The sequence below is a fragment of the Monopterus albus genome, unplaced genomic scaffold, assembly GCF_001952655.1.
Source record: "Monopterus albus unplaced genomic scaffold, M_albus_1.0 scaffold56.1, whole genome shotgun sequence".
NCBI classification, from domain to species: domain Eukaryota; kingdom Metazoa; phylum Chordata; class Actinopteri; order Synbranchiformes; family Synbranchidae; genus Monopterus; species Monopterus albus.
In genome coordinates, this window is record NW_018127936.1 from 881486 (window position 1) to 901924 (window position 20439).

At 38.8% G+C, this 20439-nt stretch overlaps 1 protein-coding gene across 7 annotated transcripts in view; it reads right to left on the reverse strand.

The window, feature by feature from the left end:
• The window catches only part of frmd3 (FERM domain containing 3), a 41380-nt gene that overhangs the window by 9825 nt on the left and 11116 nt on the right, over positions 1-20439 (reverse strand). Inside the window, exons 2-14 of one of the 7 annotated variants that reach the window (XM_020602576.1) lie at positions 19648-19752; positions 17837-17879; positions 14168-14246; positions 12972-13069; positions 12056-12179; positions 9834-9921; positions 8848-8936; positions 7933-7996; positions 7520-7555; positions 4879-4967; positions 3222-3296; positions 1585-1653; positions 1205-1329 (exon numbers count right to left, since the gene is read on the reverse strand). In XM_020602576.1, the coding sequence (XP_020458232.1) occupies positions 1205-1329; positions 1585-1653; positions 3222-3296; positions 4879-4967; positions 7520-7555; positions 7933-7996; positions 8848-8936; positions 9834-9921; positions 12056-12179; positions 12972-13069; positions 14168-14246; positions 17837-17879; positions 19648-19752 (1084 nt within the window). Of the gene's footprint in view, positions 1-1204; positions 1330-1584; positions 1654-3221; positions 3297-4878; positions 4968-6909; positions 6919-7519; positions 7556-7932; positions 7997-8847; positions 8937-9833; positions 9922-12055; positions 12180-12971; positions 13070-14167; positions 14250-17566; positions 17727-17836; positions 17880-19647; positions 19753-20439 lie in introns of those variants that run through there. The other 6 variants (XM_020602577.1, XM_020602575.1, XM_020602582.1 and 3 more) reach the window with 6 other exon arrangements.

The following is a 20439-nucleotide window of genomic DNA, read 5'->3' on the forward strand; positions in this document are numbered from 1 at the left end:
GGTCATAGAGGAGAATGTTAGGATTAATAACAGAAAGAAAAGGTGTCAATGACTAGAGATAACATGCAAAAATGTCAAAAGAGAAACATTAAAACCCACAGTAGAACCTTTTATGGACTACATAAATCTGCTGTGGGTTGGTGGGTGTCCTCAGGAAAAAAATTCATAAAACACTAACTATTCTGTGCTTCTTCATCAGTTTTTCTCCTGGGCAGTGTTGCTCTTCTTGGTCACATCACCTCATAATGGGCAAAGAACAAGCCCTACTCTTGTTTTACCTTCTCATGGCAATCCAGGTTCAGCTGGGAGCCAGGTGTCATGATGATAACTTAGCTGAAATACCCTTCATCAACCATCTTCACCATACACCTCACCACTAAATGAATACTTACCTAGGTTTAAATGGAACTTTTTTCATAATAAATATTTTTGCTAGAATCTGTAGCCTATCATATTTTATGGAAGTTTCCTAGAAACTTTATAGGAAGAAGTAACAGACCCGCAACATAGCGTTATTAATCAGTTTTATGTGATAAATACAATAAATATGCGCTCAGTCAGTTTTAACTTATCGTATGGTTTTATATCCTAAACCTTGTCCTGAAAATGTTTATATAACAACATATAGGCTACATTTCCTGTTATGACAACAGAAAAGCAATGAAATCACATTAACATGGGGAAAATATAAAGAAGGTGGATTTCATGCTGCAGTCAGTATAGTTCTCCATAGTTGTTCTTACTTTTTGCTCTCAGTTTCACAGTGAAACCACTGAACGTTCACAAAACCCACATAAAATATTCACAAATACAAGCTTGCAAACACAGAGGCATACAAAGGCAGCGCTCTTGGAGCCAAACAAACAACTTCTAATCGAGTTTTCCTTAATGATAAAACAATCTAAGTCTGCGGCTCTGTTTCCACGATGTATCTTGTAAGATACAAACACTTGGACACATGGGCACACAAACACATACAATAATGGTAGTATCCTTAGGGTGGATCATGGAAAAGGTATTTTTAGCATGTTGTGACATGGTGTCTCAAGGGAGACAAGACTGATGTAGGGATGCGAGCATCAGCTGCTAATTTAACACTCTTAGCAATGTGCATGTGCTTCATCCAGCACATGGGAGACCCCATGTGATTTTCCAGAGTCTGTGGGTGTGTGTCTGTTTATGTCCATGTAAAGTAATATCCTACTGTTGTCCGGGGCTGTCTCTTCGTATTCGTTGGTGGAGGGCAGTGCAGGTACCAGAGGTTCCATGTTCATGATGAGGTTTTTATGGCTCAAAGAGTTAAAACTTCGACTGTGACCAAACTGGGCTCTGAAAATACAATTATCAACAACAGTCACTGTTTTGTGCATTACATTCTGTACTGTGTGTAGTGTTTGTGTATTGTCTTGTATATTGACAGAATATCTGCTCCAGACTTTGCTCTATTTTCACAGGCCTTCCTTGCACATTTTGCTCCATAAATGTATGATAATTAGAATGATTTTACTAGAAATAAGCAAGTAGACAGTAACCTAAATTCTTTTAACTGTTATGTAACTTTGTGAGAGACTTGTCACTTCTTACCTATGCACCTCTGGTGGCTCTCTCAGAATCTTTGAGCTGGCTTCTATCACCTCCTTTGCTACTCGTCCACTAACAAGAGGAAACACACATCCATTGTAAGAAAGACAAAGAGGGGGGACTGCTGTAAAAAACAGTAACTTAGATTTTTTCATTGTGCATTTTTCTAATTGCATTAGAAAGAGCAACACAAGAACAAAAACAACTAACAAGTAGCATTGACAGGCCATTACTGTATATACAAGGAAGTCTACCAAAGAATCAATGACTTCCTGCTTTAAGTCAACGTTGAGTTGGCCACCCATTCTAACTTCAGAATAGATTCTGAGATTTTAACATGCAATTTTAATATGGGTCTGTCAAAAAAACTAAGTCTCAACTTGGACCTCAAATAGTTTTGTATTAGTTCTACTAAAAAGCTGCTAACATTTGCATGTGTTATTTTTCATTGCATCCCTATCAGTCACTATAGCTGGTGTAAATTGAATGCTAGGCATGTCAGAGAGAATATAATTACATATAATTGCACTGGTTATTGTCAAAGTAGACAAATATGTGATTTTTTTAAAATTGGTATTACAGTTGTTGGACATGATCAGTTTCTGCTTTTGCTGAGCACAAAGGACCCTGAGAACAGTGTCAGCAGCTCCATTAGTCTGATTGTTGGGTGAGTGAACCTTCTGGATACTGACCATGCTGTTTCATGTCAGCAGGCTGCACCATCCTGCCCATTGTCTATTGTTGTTGAGGCTGATGGTTCGTTCATAAATTAGAGGGTGAAATGATATATCTGGGGTGGTAGACACTGCACTTGATAGCCCATGGGACAGCCTTGGATAAAGACCTGATGGGCACTGCTTTACAAAATTTACCTTAGTTTGTGGCCCACAGATTTCTTTCCCTTTTTCCATTTGCACAAATGACCGATTCCAATATTTCAGAACCAACTCCACCATATTCTATTACTCATTGTTGAGCCCTTAAGCCAAACTGCTTCAATCAGCTGATGAAAGTGAGGGATTAAATTTAAGCCTAGTAGAGAGCTTTGTCTGAGAGGAAAATCAAGGCTAACCTGGCTTCAACAACAAATTTATATAGAGGATTTGATGTGATATTAGGGTCTGTAAATCACAGAAACCAACAGTGGGCAGGATATTAGGTGTCGATGCACAAAGAGGAGAAGCAGCATTTGGATCTACAGCACAGTGTGTTGATGAGCTCAAGGTAAATGGTAAAAATAGTACAGGTTAGGACAAGGCCACATCAATGCAGGAAATGCATTTACTTCTCACTTTGGCAGCAAAGACCTGAAATTAAATGATGCAATAGTAAAATGTAAGGTGTAACTGTAAGGGTTAAGTGTCAAACTGCTGAGAGACTATGGGCAAGTTAGAGTTAAAATCTATCATATGGATACATTTGATTCCAAAACTGTATGTCCAACTACATTCACTGGTTAAATTCCGCCATTACTTTCTCTTATGTGGTTCCCCTTTTTTCTTTTCTTTGACTGTTTCATACGTATATGCATATCCTGCTCGTTTTGCGTTGAAGACACGGAATGTTTTAGAGTCAAATTTCTATCTTGTCATAGTTTTGTCTAGAAATACATGCACACACTAACATGAACACTGTCTCACCTGTATCTGAACCTGCTGCCTTTAAAGAAGATGTTACTGCTGGAAACTGTTTTGATCTGACTCGACTTTGCACACCTGTCAGAGAGAGGAAGAAACAAGAAGAGACAGAAAGAACTTCATTATCGCAAAGCATCTAAAGTACAAACACTGAATAACTCCTTGTAAAAGCATTTTCAGAGGCTTGTTTGTGCTTGTAAATTTAACCCTTTGACCCTTTCTACAGCACATCTACCTGCAATGCACCAACAGTGACAATCATGTACTGTGGACAGACTGGCCTCTCAGTAAGCAGAAGAGGAAGGTGTTTCAAGGTGCATCATTTTAAAACTTTATGGTGGAGGACAAGCCTTCGTGTTTGGTTCAGTATTGTTTGTCATGTGAAACCAGACTCCAGAGCAGCAGAGGTGGTGCTAGAGTCACACACCACTGCTCTGCCTAATGTCTGTGACAGACAGTGAGAGAGGATCTATTCTCCTAAAAGCTCTGCTTGGCTGCCATTTACAACCTCAGTTCACTCTGAGTTGATTAAGAGCTCCAATACTTGTCTGACATCTGAGATGACAACCACTCCCCCTCTGTGTCGGCCTTTCAGAGACAAATGAGCTGCTGTCATTAAGAAATCAATATCCCCTATCCAGGGTTATGCAGGCAACAGCTTTCAAAAAGCCATTATTTGTTCACAATTGTTCTCCTTTTGTAAGTTTATATCTATCTATTTTTTTCAGGACTTTTTAAAAAATATAGCAGCAAATAAAATAAGACAGAAACAATAACAAGGAAAAAACATATGGAAATATCCCATAACAAAGAAAGTGTGGGTACTGGAAAATGAAAATGAATGCAGTAACAAGGGTGAAGCAGACCTGTGGAGTCACATAGCAGTTTATGTCAAAGTTTGAAAAACCTCCTCTCCTCCAGCCAGACTCCACATTAAATCCGACCAGCTGTTTAAAGTCAGCAGCCCTTTTCATCCCACTCTACACCTCCTTCACACCCCAGCACTTAGGCCAAGAAGCTCAGAGAAACTGGTAGTTTAAACATCCACATTTTTATGACAAGTAGAAAAACTCCCTCTGGTGATGAGGTTCATAAAAATTTGAGGTGAGATTGTTTTCTCAATTGTTGTTTCCAAGGTCAAGAATTAACTTCATAGCTATTTTCTTCTTATCAGGAGGGTGATTTTTAAACTCACACAGTTTCACCTTCTCCCCAAGCTTGTTACCATTCCTGACATGCAAACAGTGTCAGTCGTCACTACAGAGCAGAGCAACAGCCTCGGAGCGATCCGCTGCGCCCTGATGAAGAACAGCAGCGTAATGTTGCAGTGCCACAGAGAGGCAGCAAATTAAGATGAAAACAGATGACAATGTGCTAAAAAAACATAAAAGTTGAGCGTGAAGGAGAGCCAGTTTGAGCCAGATGTGAGCACTAAAGAAGAAAAAGGACAAAGGAAATCAAGAGGTATAAAACTAATAAATAAAATAAATATATTTAAATAACTATCTTAAAAATGTATAATGCTGAAAAGTCTCAGTGATAATATATGTTTATTTTGATGAAAGGGACATTTTGGCCTGGAACTATCTCGGAGTTAAAGACCAGCTTGGTAAATTACAGTATATGTGTAAGTGAGTGTGTAAAGGCATGTCAGACGCACTTGTAAAAAGCCTGGTTCTCCACCCCGCACTTCCATAAGTGCTTACACGCTGCCGGGGTTGAGGTGTGAAATGTCAACACCAGTTTTTTCTGCACAGAAAAGGACAAAGACACAGAGAGAGAAAGACATCAAGGATGAGAAATGAGGTTACCAAAAAAAATAAGGACAAGAGAAGTGCTGGACACGATGAGAGGGAGCTGTGCAAAACGCTGACCAACAGACCCAAAGCCATAAGCTGAGCAAGATGTAAGACAGATATAGTGTTTTGGCTACAGTGTTCAAGCAGTAAAATGGCCTGTAGCTAGGGTTTAATGGAGTGGGAGAAGGAAGGATTACAATCCTGTAAATGTCTAGTTTTCAGTCCTGTGTATCTGGTAATATGAGACACCAGATCAATGCTGCTCAACAACAAGGGTAGGAGGGAGAGAGGAAACAGTGAGATCAATAACACGGAAGCCAGTTACTGTAAAACAGTAACAATCATGGTACACCACACTGTACACATTTTATGCAAAAAAAAAAAAAAAATCGGGACCTTAAATCATAAGCTGGTCCAGGAAACCACACCACACTTTACAGCTGTGCACTGATCCAGTTGGTTCCTGTTAGTCAGTGATATTGCTCAACCCCCTCAAAGATGCACATCAGTTATGTCAGGTTTACATTTGTGATTTACACACATCAGCTGCAGTAGCCATGTGTGTGGTCACAGGCGTGTGAAAGAACCAGAACGGCATGTTAAAATATTATTACCAAATTGTCTTCAGTCCCACTTTGGCTGACATGCAAAAGTGCTTTTAAAGCACGGCATTTTATGATGCTGACAAACTGCATAGCATTTACCTTGTGTTTCTATTATCTGTTTTTCTGTTATCTAATCTGATAAACCAATTTGCTGGCTAGTTTTCTACTGCTGTAACCAGGTGTAATGTTAAAACTGTTTAACTTTACCATTAAATTTGATTTATAGGCTGGGAAACCAATAGGTGACTAAAGAAATAGGAGATTACAGAAAGTGATAAAAATAGATTAGCTATTGTTTATAAGACATTTTAAGCAAGTGTCACAGTAATAAAGCTATGAAAAGTCAGTTTATAATGGGAAAGTTAATGTGTTTCAGGTTAAATAACAGAGGTGAGGGCAAAGAGTGGCATCATGCAGTGACCCATCTATACACCAACACATAAGTAAATTCAATAAAATAATTACAATGCTAAATAAAATACAGTGAAAAGTAAATTATGTTTATATACAGTATACACACACAACAAGACAGTTAAAATAAAGAAATCAACAATTTTCTTAACACACACATAGACAGTTATAGATTATACATGATAATATCACATAATCTATAGTTTACTGATAATGGAATAATGTTAATGAATATCCTGTGGAAAAATTGGACCGCTGAGGAATACTAATTAACAGAAGAAAACTCTGGACAAATGAGCCAAAAAAAAGACAAAAAATTAATAAACTAAATGCAAACTCAGCGTAAACTAAACCTAAATGGCATAAACAACATTTAACATCTAAATAATGATCACAGTAAAAAATAATAATAATAAAAAAGGCTCCTGCAATCATAAGGGTCAGGCTGCTGGGAGAGGCATCAGACTGAGGATTTAAGTACAACAGTGCTTTGTGCTACTGCTTTCACTTGTATGTACAGTGGGTATGGAAAGTATTCAGACCTCCTTAAATTTTTCACTCTTGAAAATGCAGGTGTGAAAAACTTGTTGCATCATTCCCAAAAAGACTCATGGCTGTATTAGCTCAAAAGGGTGCTTCTACTAAATACTGAGCAAAGGGTCTGAATACTTATGACCATGTGATATTTCAGTTTTTCTTTTTTAATAAATTTGCAAAAATGTCAAATTCTGTGTTTTTCTGTCAATATGGGGTGCTGTGTGTACATTAATGAGGAAAAAATGAACTTAAATGATTTTAGCATATGGCTGCAATATAACAAAGAGTGAAAAATTTAAGGGGGTCTGAATACTTTACGTACCCACTGTATGTACTCACCTGCGATGACTATGTTTACACACAGAGAGAAGAAACAGAAACACAAGGATAAAACTGCATCTTCAGCCAGTCATGAGTTGCCAAACAGACAACCAGGCAGACAAACAAGTCAAGCAGAAATGAGAGAGCTGGTTTCAATCTTCCATAATGAAGGGAACAGTTACAAGGCTGATCAATAGACCGATTGGCTGATTGAAAGAGTAAAGAGCAACCTGGCTATAATTACAGTAAATGACCATTTTGTCACCTGTGACTGAATCGGTATGGGTTCATGTGTCAGTCAGACAGCAAGGTGAGACAAAATCAACTGTAGTTCTAGCAAAAGCTGTATGCACATATATGAGGCATGATGCACCAAAATTACTGCTCAGAATTTACCACAGCGACAGACTGGATGACAGACATCAAGCACATAGGTAAATGAAATGTGTGTCCCAAATACAAGACACCTGGGTTAGTTTAACACAACCGTTTTAGCATTTGCTGTGTGTTGGTTTCTAGGAGAGACGTCATATAACGTATATTTGTTGAGGATGTTGGACGCTGTGAAGGAGTCTCATATTTGGGCCACAGCTGACACATAATGTGAGTGAGGAGGCAACACACCCACCATCCTGTTACAGTGAATCCTGCCTGTTAAGGAGATCTGAAACAGCGACACACATATACAGTGTGTGTAATGGTGGATATTACATAGACAAACAGTACAGTTTCATAGCAAAGATTTTAGAGTAAACATTAAACAGATAAAGAGAGGGAAAAGGAAAGGAAGGAAGGAAAGAGAAGAAAGGATGGACACTCAGAGGAAAACTGGATTAGAATGGACATAGACAGTAAATGGGCATCCACACTACAGTCATGGTCATTTTTCTACTGTACTCCACAGATGTTAGAGTAATAGCACAGTAATAGTAATGATGACTTTAGTACAAGAATACACAAGTCATTATGAGGGAGAAAACTACACAGCACATTTACTGTGGTTCCTCACTTTTAAACTTTTAGAGGATATGCTGCACTCACCTCTTTCTGAATCCCAATGACGTAAAAGGTTTTCCCTTCAAACTTCAACTTGCTGACGTCCACCCTGCAATGAACCACAGTGTTTAGTATGGATTAAAAACAAAACTATTTAAATACAAATTTCTATTCTAAGGATAATTAAAGGTGTCTTAGTGTTCTTACAGTCATGACAGTTAAGTAAACAGTAAGTTTTATCATTAGTGTGTGTACATTTGCACTTATTAGCAGTGGTGGAATGTACAGTAATATGTAGATTTATTCAAGTATTGGGTTCATTTCCCTAGCTCCCCTGACTGAACTGTTTGCTGTAGATTCTGTCAACTTCCTTTTGTTATGCTTTGTCAGGTTGAGCTCCATATGTTATACCCTTTGTCTTATGTTTCCTGTGTATTAAAATTCTACTTGAGCTATCCCTTGGCCTGTGTCTGCATATTTGGGTCCTTCCCTTCACAATCCACTACTCTGCATAATGAGTGTTACCTTTGATACTTAAAGTACATTTTGCTGTTTAATTGGGTAAAACTCTGAATGCAGAAGAAGTGGTACTTTGACTTCAGTAAAGAATCGATACTTTTCTCACCACTGCCTATTGATAATGGAAGCAAAAAACTAACTTTAGCTTTTATCAAATGGTGGACCAGTTTGCTTTATTGTGGACCAAACAATTACTATATAGGATGAATCAAAACATCCCAGGATGCTGCTAAATGTTCTCGACAAAATCCTGCAGGAGATTCATCAAATTAGTGAAACCAGATCATCTCAATATGATGTAAAAGGGAATAAAGCTCTGCCATGACAACCAACGAGATGAAACATAGTGTGAGAAAAGTATAATGACTGGATTTGCTAGAAGCTTTACACTTAATTTTCATGCTTTCAGATGACTATTTAAGATGTAAGGACACTTTGTACCATTTGAGGAGGTGGATCCTCTTGTTTCCCTGGAAGACCACAAAACCTGTGGCTGTGAACCCGAGAAAGGCTGTGGAGCCCGTAAAGTCCTGAAATTGTACACACAGAGTGAAAGGCAGAACATGGCATTATAGGACACAGGTGGACTAACACCGGAGAGGCAAAGTGGGTCAAATAATCTCCATGGGAATAGCACCTAGACAACATCCCTTGTTTCCAGCTTCAGGCCCTCACTTTGCAGTAACTGGCATCGAGAAGAAGACAGAAAATACAGAACAGGCAGACTCAGTTTTTAGTGAGGCAAAATCAGTGCAATAACTACAATGTAAGAGAACACCGTTTCCTCTTTTATCTGTAGCCCTCCTTTGCTTTGCTGTTGTGCCTCTGCAGATAAAAATGTTATTAACTAGAGCCTTAGATCTCTCAGGTCACTGTACTGTATGTGTAACTGATCCAGTCACACTCCCCAGCAAAGCCTAAAACTTCCACATAACAGCATGAACAGCCTCAGGAAATATTCATACGTGTCAACGAACGGCTTGAAATAAGTTCAGTGACAAAACTGTGCTCTTTTTTTCTTTATTAGTCGTCAGAATAACAGGAAAAAACTTAAAATTGACAGCAAAAATAGAAAATGTAGCAGGGCAGAACATTTACTCACTGTACTATTATCCAAACATTTTATTCTGACATGAGCGCAACTGTCCCTTTGATTTTATTATATACACTAAAAGCCATTGTGTTTAAAAGTATGTACTCTATAGAGTGAGAGACAGCGAGTAATTTATGAAGCCCTTCAAGACAGTTTTTTTTATAAATTACAATCAAGGAAATGCAACAGTAATTTCAGCCAAAGAATAAATTGTGCCAATATTAAGAAAGAGATTTGCACCACTTGGACTGGAACATCTTTGTCAATATCAACCACACCAGCCAGAAGGGATGACAATGTACTTTAAATAAAAATAATTTTTTTTAACTATTACCTTGCACGGATGCGGGTCAACTCCATATGTTTCCAGGCTGTGAGCCCTTTGGAGCATGTTCAGCTCTGCAAGGGCAGCACACTGGCCCCTAAAAGAGGAGCAGAGAGGAAGGGTTTATTTAAAAATCAGCACATTGATGCTTTTAGTGTATATTCCTGAGTTTGTAGTACAGGTTTAGTTGAGCCTTCATGCTGATTTAATCAGTCAGTTTTGCATGCAACAGCAGAATAGACTGAACAGAAAAAGCCAAATCCAGCCCTGGAACCCACACATAATCTTCACTGCTTGTATGAACAGATGTAAACATTTACATAAGAGAAGGTCAAATGTTGCCACAAATAAAAAGTTACACTGTGGGCTACAGCATGAGCCCCATTTATTTAGCCTTTGTTTACTGCTTTAAAAATTAAGTGTGCCAATTTTGCTATTAGCAGTTCTTGCTTGCTATGTACTATTATCTATTCTGACATCTGTTAACAAATTGATTTGATACTGTAGAATTTTAAACATCCTGATGATTTTCAGGTACAGTAAGTTATGAACATTATTCTTTCTGTGATTTTTAGGTGGCGTTCTGGACAGTTATTCACAGTAGACACCAGAAATAATGACATCCTTGGGAAGTGTAAGTCACAAATCTACAAATGTGTATTATGTCTGTGTGTTAAGTTAGAAGCCTAATTCTTGATACAAACTGTAGTTTTCAGACGCTACGGGTTTTAGAGTTTACCCTAATTGCCTCCATGGCCTATGCACCAGTGCCATACTGATGATGGCGCTGTTAAGTGAGCTAAACTACAGTAACTGACTTCCTGTTTTTGTCCCTTTCAAACCATGTGATATCTCTGTCACATGTTTATCCTGCTGTGCCCCCTTACAGTTTGAAGACCTCTTTTCAAACTTTATTTTTCACAGGTGGAAGTTGTCTTAATTTTAATTAAAGCCCAAATCAGCTTTAGCTTTAGAGAACATGAAGGAAAACCACAGTGCCAGTGTGACTGAGATGTATAGGCTATTGTTGTCATTTCATGCAGTAGAACACATTTTAGTAAATCTGAAAGTGTTGTCTGCATGTCTCACTAATTAAAGTCTTTACATTTGGCCTGGATTTCATTTTCTGTGAATATCTCACAGAAACAGATGTAAATGAAGGCCAAGTGTTTGGTGGGAGTGTTGATGCTTTATTGCTCATTATTCTAAGTGCTGCAAAGTCAACACAGCTACTCACTGAGACACCAGACATATAAATCAACAATAAAATTGCACACACATCCATCTCATCTGTGTATGTATATAGAGTAAATTATAAACACCTTAAGAACTTCTTGACTATGGAAATAAGATTGATGCTCCTATTTGAGTCTCTCTACAGTGCAGTGCTAATCCACAGGCTGTTAATCCTGTCAATTGGACCCACGGGGCAGGCAGAGGGCACTTGGCACCTGCCTTACTGCTGTGGGAAATAAAGGCTTTATCTTCGATGGCCTGTAATCGCTGTAAGTGTGACAGTCACAAACCTCAACATCATTCATGAGCTGCAGTGATAATGTAAATTACCCAGCAGAGGCGGTTTATGTAAATGTTACTGTATAATAACTGATTTTATGACTTTCAATGTAATATAAATTGTATGAACACAGAAGCCTGTGTGCAATAATCTTCTCATTTGTATTGCATTATGCACAGCCAATCTTAATCACGCTGATGTGTGTTTGAACAGTTATCAGGAGACAAAAAAGCAGGGCTTATGATCACATGCACAAGAACATAAGTAGATCAAATTTATTGGGTCTGGGTTCAGATCAAATCTTAGTCCATATTGCACCCTGTAAGGCTGATTTTCACCAAACTAAAACTATGAATATATTCCAGTAGCAAGCAGGTTGTTCAAACCACACTTAAAATAAACAATTCATGCTCATTCCTCTGCAAATTAATTCCAGTTTTTATCTACTTTCAGCTGAATCTAAACTGCAATGTTATGAAGCACAATTCTCTGGGTGTCATCCAATTTTCTTTATACCGTGCCAGAACAACAGAAAGTGCTTTATTGTGAGTGGAGTAGAAAACTGTCTCCGCAGCTTGTTTTGAAACCACAGATCACAGGAGCGAGCATCCACGCCTGCCACCAGCATCAAACAGCACACTGATAACAGACGCTGCTCCAAGGCAACAAACAACCTTACCAGACGCACACACACACACACATACATTTCTTTTACCTGAGCTCATTCTTGTGTATTTCCATAATCTTCCTCTCCAGTTTGAGGGATTGTTTAGGGAACAGCTTGAAGTCTCTGATGTAGTCTGATGGGTGCTCCTCTGGGTCGTAGTCCCCGAGCTCAGCTGTAAGCAGAGGGTGAGATCAGTATGTAATCATGGGGGTGGCATGGTGGGGCAGTGGTCTGCACTGCTGCCTCACAGAAAGATGGTTCAGGGTCCAAGCCCAAGCTGACCCAGTGCTTATCTGTGTGGAGTTTGCATGTTGTCCCTGTGCCTTCCAGGACAGTATCCTACCAGACACTCATTTCTCTTTTAAAATCCATTCTTAATGTCTTCCATAATAAAGGTTAACTCAAAAACTAGCCTCAAGTTTAATTAAACGGTAAAATCCTAAACCTACTCTCTAGCTGTATAATCAAAGCCCTGACAAAGAGGGATCTGTCCTTATTAATCACAGCAGCCAATGATGCACTGCAGTCGCACTGTTGGTCCAGATATTTCAGTCACTCACACAGTGTTCGCTGGGGATATGAGCCAGTCAGAGAGTGTTAGCATAGCTCATCACACAACATGGTTGACTGAAAAGATCATGGCCACTATTAGTCTGCATACCTGTGTAAAAATGTCTTAAATGACTCTTATACTGAGATTTACAGTAAGAAAATATATAGTTTGTAACCGAACACATAAAGTGAGTTGAAACTAAAATACAGTGATACAAAACAGCGAAGTATTTATTTGTCTACTGATGTCATGTGTAACACTGTAAACAACATAATGTAATTTTTTAATTTGTTCAATCTAGATAAACAGCAACAAAATCAGGAGAGATATCCATGAGAAAATCTTCAAAACAGCTGTAGAATAATATATAGTATACAATACAAAGTAATAATTGTCAGGTGTACCCCTCACCCTGAACAATGCAGGCTCCCAGATATGCAGCATCAGCAAAAGGACAGAGGAGACGACCATGGTAGATATCTCTCTTCAACTGGAGATACAGGAGATACCTGGACATACACAACATACACACAGTTTATAAAAAAAAGAAAAAAATGACAGATACAAAACATGACTGTGTTTTGCATTTGTTACTCAAATGGAAAGCTTATTTGGTCTACAGTGAGGCAGTGTATAGCGGCAAAATACCTGCAGATGTGCAGATGTTGTCAATGTGCATCATTCTTATTGCATCAAAGTGTAACATTTATTTTGTTATATTGTGACACAGGTGGATACAGTAAGCTCACACATTATAAATGAGAATCAGTACTGTTGTATCATCAGCTTCATGTCATCTTCACAATAAATATTTCCAGTTAGGCAAAGGATTAAATTCCTAAAACGAATTCAGCCACAGTCCGTGATAATCTGCCTGTGTTGCCATGGCAACAAGACAAACAATTATTGCCATGGAAACAACTATCATAGGGCAGGCATTGGTACTGTCGTTACTATGGAAACAGTTTCAATTGAGGCATCCCGCTGGCATGTTGATTTCTCTTGGAGACAAAATCCGACAATGGTGCTGAATCTATATGATGTGTTGCCATAGATTCAGATGAGTTTCCACAGGAGACGACATCACCGAGTCAAATGACTCATTAAACTTGTTTTTGAACTTGAATGAAAGATGCAGCAGAAGTAAAGCATGAAAGACTGAATGGAGCGAAAAGCTTATCGCTGTGGCTAAATCGTTTTCTTTATAGAGCCAGTCTGTAGCTGCATGGAGGTTCTTCAAGAACACTGCTATATTTAGTGTGTTTCATTTTGTTCATCTCTGCTTTCTTCTTTTCATATGCTGAGCTTCCTTATCTGCTATTTCCCTCCCTTAACTCTTCTTATGGATCTTACAGTTACAGTATCTCTCACATGCTTCCTGTTTCATGTAACAGTAGTTTAGTCTGTCCTTCACCTGTGTTACAAATGTAATTTTCTGGTTTAATTAAGGAATACATCAAACGTCATAATGACTACAAAATGCTGAGTCTCATAGGCCTACAGTTTATTCCATATTTCCCAGAAAAGAGACATGTCTTGTTCCACTGTCTAGTTCTCCCTTCTTGCTCAGCCACCCATTAACCCTCCATTTTCCAGTAGGTTTTTACCTGGTGAGCTCTTCCTTGATTTTCATTGGCTTGTGGGGATAAAACTTGACACGGAAGCACATTGTGTACGGCTGCTGAGCTGCTGAAGACAATAGACACACAAACGTGAGAAGAAATGTTTAGGTGTGACGAAGTAGAGGGCAGTGAAGAAAGATTTGGAGACAAAGTAATTTGCAGTAGAAGTGAAACATGACAGAAAAGTCAGAAAGATGAGAGAACGATGCTGAAAGAAAGTCGATGTTTCAATTTGGAGAGAAGGAGGAAAAGGAGATAAAGGACTAAGTGCAAGAGAGAAGAGGAGCACAGCAATGAGCATTATGTAAAACTGAAGAGACTAAAAGGAAACCACAGAATGTGAGTAATACTGATTAGTCATTTTATAATTACAGTAATTTGTCATCACACACACAAAAAAGGCCTCACTTGTCCTGGAGTCTGTCTCTGTTCCTTTAATCTTAGTCCTACAGCATTTCATCTGTGTGTGTGTGTGTGCACATTTGCTGCATGAGCTTAGAATATTTAGATTTGCACAGTAACACATACATACTCTAACAAGAACAAACAGTCAATGATTGGCTGTGGGGCTCAGAACAAATGACAGCAACAGCTTAAACTCCCTCCTGGGGCCTTACACATCAATAAAAGAAGAAAAAAGGCAAATAAACACACGTGCACATGACAAGTTATAAATATCTTGAAGGGTTATGCTGTGGAGTAAATCTACCTGCATCATGTACAGACAGAAAGCTTAAAGTTACACCTGTTTGCCAAAGCAAGAGTGTGACTGAAGACTGGTCTCTCCCTAACTTTAACCATTTATCTGCCAGTTTTGTAACAGTTTACAGTAAGAAGGCACTGACAAATCCTGCTGTTGTCAGAACACACTCTTTGATTCACTTGGGGCTTATTCATTTTATTCAGAACATGCATATTTTGCTATTTAATAATCATATCAAAAATACAATTTCTTCTTCTAAAATGAACAAAGGTAACAGTGCTGTGTTATGGGCTTCAGGTCCTTCCCACCTTTCTGGTTGGACCTCTAGCTCCTGACTCAGGTGTCCAAGACCAACTGTCCCTCCAGCTTTAATCATTATATCATGACCGCATTAACATTAATGAAGCACTTGTTCCTGTTTGTTGTACTTTCATGTGTTGAGTGTAAACACAGGAATCTGGAATGTTTTATTTTCAAAGGAGATACAAAAATGATGCACATGAGATGCTAAGATGCTGAATCTGAGACAGAAGAGAAAACGACATGGCAGAAGAGGAAGAAGAAAGTGAGTATCACTTAACAGGGACCAGAAATCTACAGGGTGCCCTCACTGCTCTGTCATAAATGGTGTGACCCTCTGCATTATTATCCTGCTATGAAAAACAGAACATATCTGCATAATACATGATGAGTAATATGAAAGACACCATCCTCCCACCCGCTCCCAAAGAACTTGAGGAGCTCATTTACTCAGGCTTAAGCAACCAAGATGCTTTTGTAAAAATCATTTTATAGAAACCGGATTAGCACAATACTACAGTATTCACACACAGATGGAAAAATATGACGTAAATGCACACAAATTAGACTCACACAGAGGGAACAAACACAAACCACACATACTTTGAGAGAAATCCTGCCACAGGCAGAACTAATGTGTCAGTGCGACTCAGATCTATTTAACACTCTTCCTCTAGTCCCCCCTCTCAGCTCCTTTTCTCTCTCTCTCCATCAACTCCCCTCATCACAAACTCTCTCCCATCTCCTTTCGTGTCCCTCTTTTCTTCCCTAATCTGACTTCTTTCTTTAGTCACATGATCTGTCAGTGTCTCTTCTCTCTCCTTTCTAACCCCCCACTTCCTCTCTATCACTCTTTTCCCTCCTTTCTCCCATCCTCCATCTCCATTTCTCTGTCCAATGTTCCCTGCTCTCCCCAGCCTCCCTCCTCCTGTCCTCTGGCACATGGTCTGATGAAGCAGAATTCATCCCTAATAGTATCTTTATTAATTTACAGTGGGACAAAAAGACATGGCAGTCACTAAAAGGATGGGTTACTTTAAACAGACACGGAGAGAGAAAGAAGGAGAAAAGAGTGGATCAGAGATAAAGAGAGAAGTAAAACAGGCTGGAAGAGATAAAAGAAAGATGCTAGGTGTTAATATAAAATGTCCTTAATAACACATTTTATTCATTTGGGCCCATCTTGTTTTTTGTTTGGTAAATTTTGGAGTAATTCTGCAGTTTGAAGTTTGACAGAAGATTTTCTTAAACTATCTAAAATCAATGTAATGTAAAAATTAAAAGATATCAGTCCGTTAGAATGAAAGACAGGCAGTCTTTCAGTGCTTTCTTGTTTACTGTTTATATTGTGCCTTCTCAGGAAAATCCCAAAACAACTACATAACACTGTAGCTGTGTCACAAAGTGAAATTTGTTTTAAATTTTTCATGAAGCAAAGGCAGAGCTGTCCTCCCTTGTTCCTTCAGTTACTTCTTTCCAGGAAGAGATTAAAACATGTGCTTCCAGATTAAAGAATATCTCCCAGCTCATTGTGTTGAGAATTTACACTGGCACTTTATAAACTACATTGGTCGGCCAATGCAAATACCGTAATGTTTGGTTACTTGTGTCTCAGTTATAAGACTGACGTTTTCTTTGCTTGATTGCTTGCAAAATGTAAAGAAGGTGGGTCTTATCTAATATGAGTCTGTCAGGCAAACATCAAGAGAGTAAAGAAGAAAATGCGACAATATACATGTGCTGCAGTGAGTATTGCAAATCTGTGACAGAAGAGTTTGCCTTAGTGTTTCCAGCATGCAATGACTAAGCCAGGCCAGCATCTCGCCAACAGCCACCACCACCCAGCTGAAACACAACAACACCACTGAAGAAGAGTCAGATTTCCCAGGGCTCAGATAAAATCTGCAGCCTGTCATTGCAGATGATTAGTACAATATGTTGCTGGTGTAGGCTCATGATTCAATTAATTTCCCTCCAGTACCTCTTCCATGAAACCTCTTACTGCACATACACTGAAGGCCTCCAGTTGACTTGGATGATGACTGAATTCTTTGTCTTAAGCTTGTGCTTCACTGCCACATCTGTGTATTTTACTTTGTGTGTTAGTTTACTTCCCCTTTCTGGCATTTGTCCCTTTGGCGGTTTGCTGTGTTTCTGCAAATCCCTATCTTGTCACTTTATCTGCCTTTACTGTGTTTCTGTTTGTCTCATTGCTGTCTAACACTGGTTCTGTCACTGCTTCTGGGAAATAGTAATGTGAGCAGTGCTCCCAGGCGATATAATGGAATATAAGATTGTAACGTAAATATGAGTAGATTTCCAAAATGCTATTAGTCCATTATGAGAAACATTTAAATAATTTTTTAGCCATATGTACTCACTTTACATGTATATCTGATTTTGATTTCTTTAAATTCTTTTGTAAATCCAGTGGCATTAACACTGTTGTATGTAGGCTGTTAGAGTCTCTGGGGTGTTGTCCATTGGTTGTAGAGCCTGACGCCCTCACACTGATACAGCCATGAGGAGGCAAATGCTGCTCTGCATGCAAACACATACATATAAGAATGTGAAAACATGCCGCAGGTGCATTTTACACCCTGCTCATTGTTGTACAGAAAAAACATAACGGGAGCAGAAGAGACACTTACACTTCATCTGCCTCACCACAGGCTTATTGGGCTCCAGCCAGTGCTGGCAGAGAGAGAGAGAGAGAGAGAGAGAGAGAGAGAGAGAGAGAGGAGGAAGTAAAAAGACAAATGTCACCCTAAGATATGGATACTGAGATCAGTTAAGAAGAACATGTTGCAATTTCAACAAGCTCCAATGAGCTCATGCATTTTCCAAGTCAAAAAGATTTCTTAAAGCTGTTGATGAATAATTAAATCACACGTCATTTAAACTCAGCACTGTGAGGCAACGGTGCATTAAAAGCACATTTAAAATAATCTCTGCACATTACATATACTTAAATGCATGGCTGAACAATCTATTTTATTTACATTATCCCATTAATGATCTGACTGTTTTCATCTGTGCTTATAATGTACTCAAATTAAAGTTCTTATGTAATGATGTCAATGAGCAACACCTGGAAGTGTGAAGTTTTTTTCTATCCTTTATTAAATTTGAATCAAGTAAGTTTTATTAAGACCAGTGCTTTCGCCAGTGTTCACCTGGAAGCTGCCCAGTAAAACCACAGTGCGACTGTTTAGGCAGCTCCAGTGGAACAGCTGGGGGTTAAGTGCTTTGATCAAATGTTCTTCAGTGGTACTAATGAGGGAGAGGTGGTGATAGTCCTGATTATACAGTACATGAATTTTGATCCCACAAACTGTTAAATGCATCCAGTACTGAAAATCTGAGGGAACTCACCATATCTGACCTACTCCTTTGTACTGCAGCTATTTTGTTGCAGTTTGAGGATGGCATCTGAATCTCAAGTGTGTATTGTATTGTATTGTAATGTCTTTTTCTGGTGCTCTATTGTACTTGTGCTTTTTAGTTTTGTGTAACAGCTCATGTTCATATTAGCATTAGTTTTTCTCTTCTGTCTTGCATTTTAAATACAGCTACAGTGGAGGCTAGCTGAGCCTGTGGAGACAAAGCGTCTGGTCTCATCTGTGTGTGGGCTGTTTGAAATATGGAGACTGGCCTTGCTATCATCTGTCATTTGATCGTGTAATGTATTGTACTGACTAAGATCCAACATTCCCATTTTGGCCGTGCTGACTCAGTGGAGCCAGTTCCTGTTAGTAGATGTGATCATCAGTTTATATTTTTGCTCTTCTGCAGTGCAGCCATATCAAACTTGTTGATAGGGTCAAATGTGCATGAGCCATAAAGCTTCATTTATATGTTGACATTTTGCCAGCAGCAGTAGTAGCAGGGGGATAATAGAAAATACTGAGAGGGGAAGCTGCTTACACAGGTCTACAAAAAGAAACACTCACTCATTACACCTAAGCTTGATTTATGGCTCTGCCGTAGGCTACATAAGCGGCCTACGCCTTTGTGAGCATTGTATCTGTGTCATTCCACGATTACACCGTCAAAACGCCAGTTGGCAGTAGTCACACTTACTTGTGATATTTCCTTTAACTGAATTTTTTTATAAAATAAAGTACTACATGCCATTTCTTAAAATCATCAGAATTCCAGGTTCCAGTGTGAACATATTAGATGATTGTTTGATTAGTCAATGAAAAGAAAATAATTTATCAACTGTTTGGTTAATTCCTTAATGTACTGTTTAGTTAACCAAACAATTGCTGATGTGTGACCTGTTTTAAATTGAATGTCTCTGGAGTTTGGACTGTTAGACAAACAAAACAAGCAATTGCAAGACTTTACTGCTGTGCTCTTGGTGACAGTGTATACACTATGTCAATTTATAAAAAAGACACAGATCAGAAAATACCACAGCCCTGCTACTTTTGGCTGCTGTCTGTGTGTGAGTTACCCTCTGTTTCTCTGGGTCCACATATCGAATTCCAAAGTAGTCTTTCTCGAGCAGGTTGTAGTGGTTACACACATGATCCAGCAGGAACTGCCCTTTGGTGTCTCTCTAAAGGAAAAAACAAAAACACAAAACACATAAATCCAGGAAGTTACTTTCTGACCTGTCAACAGCTGATACTTTCATCTGAGCGATCTTATCTCTATTCATGCATATAAATCCCATAAAACCTTCAGCTGCATCTGATACCCAGTGCATCTCTGTGCCATAATTACAGTGAACCAACCCCTACTGGGGAATATTTCAGTGATGCTCACCAGGGCCAAAGCATATTATAAAGGGAAAAACTAAGTTAGCAACCTTTAGCTCTCTCATCTGTTGTGGTCACATCCAGAGTCAGTCAACTAGCAGGCCAGTAAGTGCAGTTCATATGCAGCTCATAAACATGGACAAAGAGATCAATAATCACTCTGCATTTATGACCTGTTCCTCAGTCAGTATGTACTCATCACAGGCAGACACACAGACAGGGAAACTCATGCACATGTGTTTGTAGCTTAATGTACATAAGCACACACAAACTGAACTGCTGTTTCGTTGATTTAAGGATACAAACACGTGTATCTTCAATTAAATACACTTTACATTTTCTAATGAGTCAGTATTTAGACTGACAGTTTATCATATTATATGCATCACACATACCCTAAGTCTTGTGACTGTAGTGTGTGTGTGTGTGCATGCATGCCCTATAACCGCTCTATAACTTGCTGAAGGAGGTGAATTCTGTGCTTG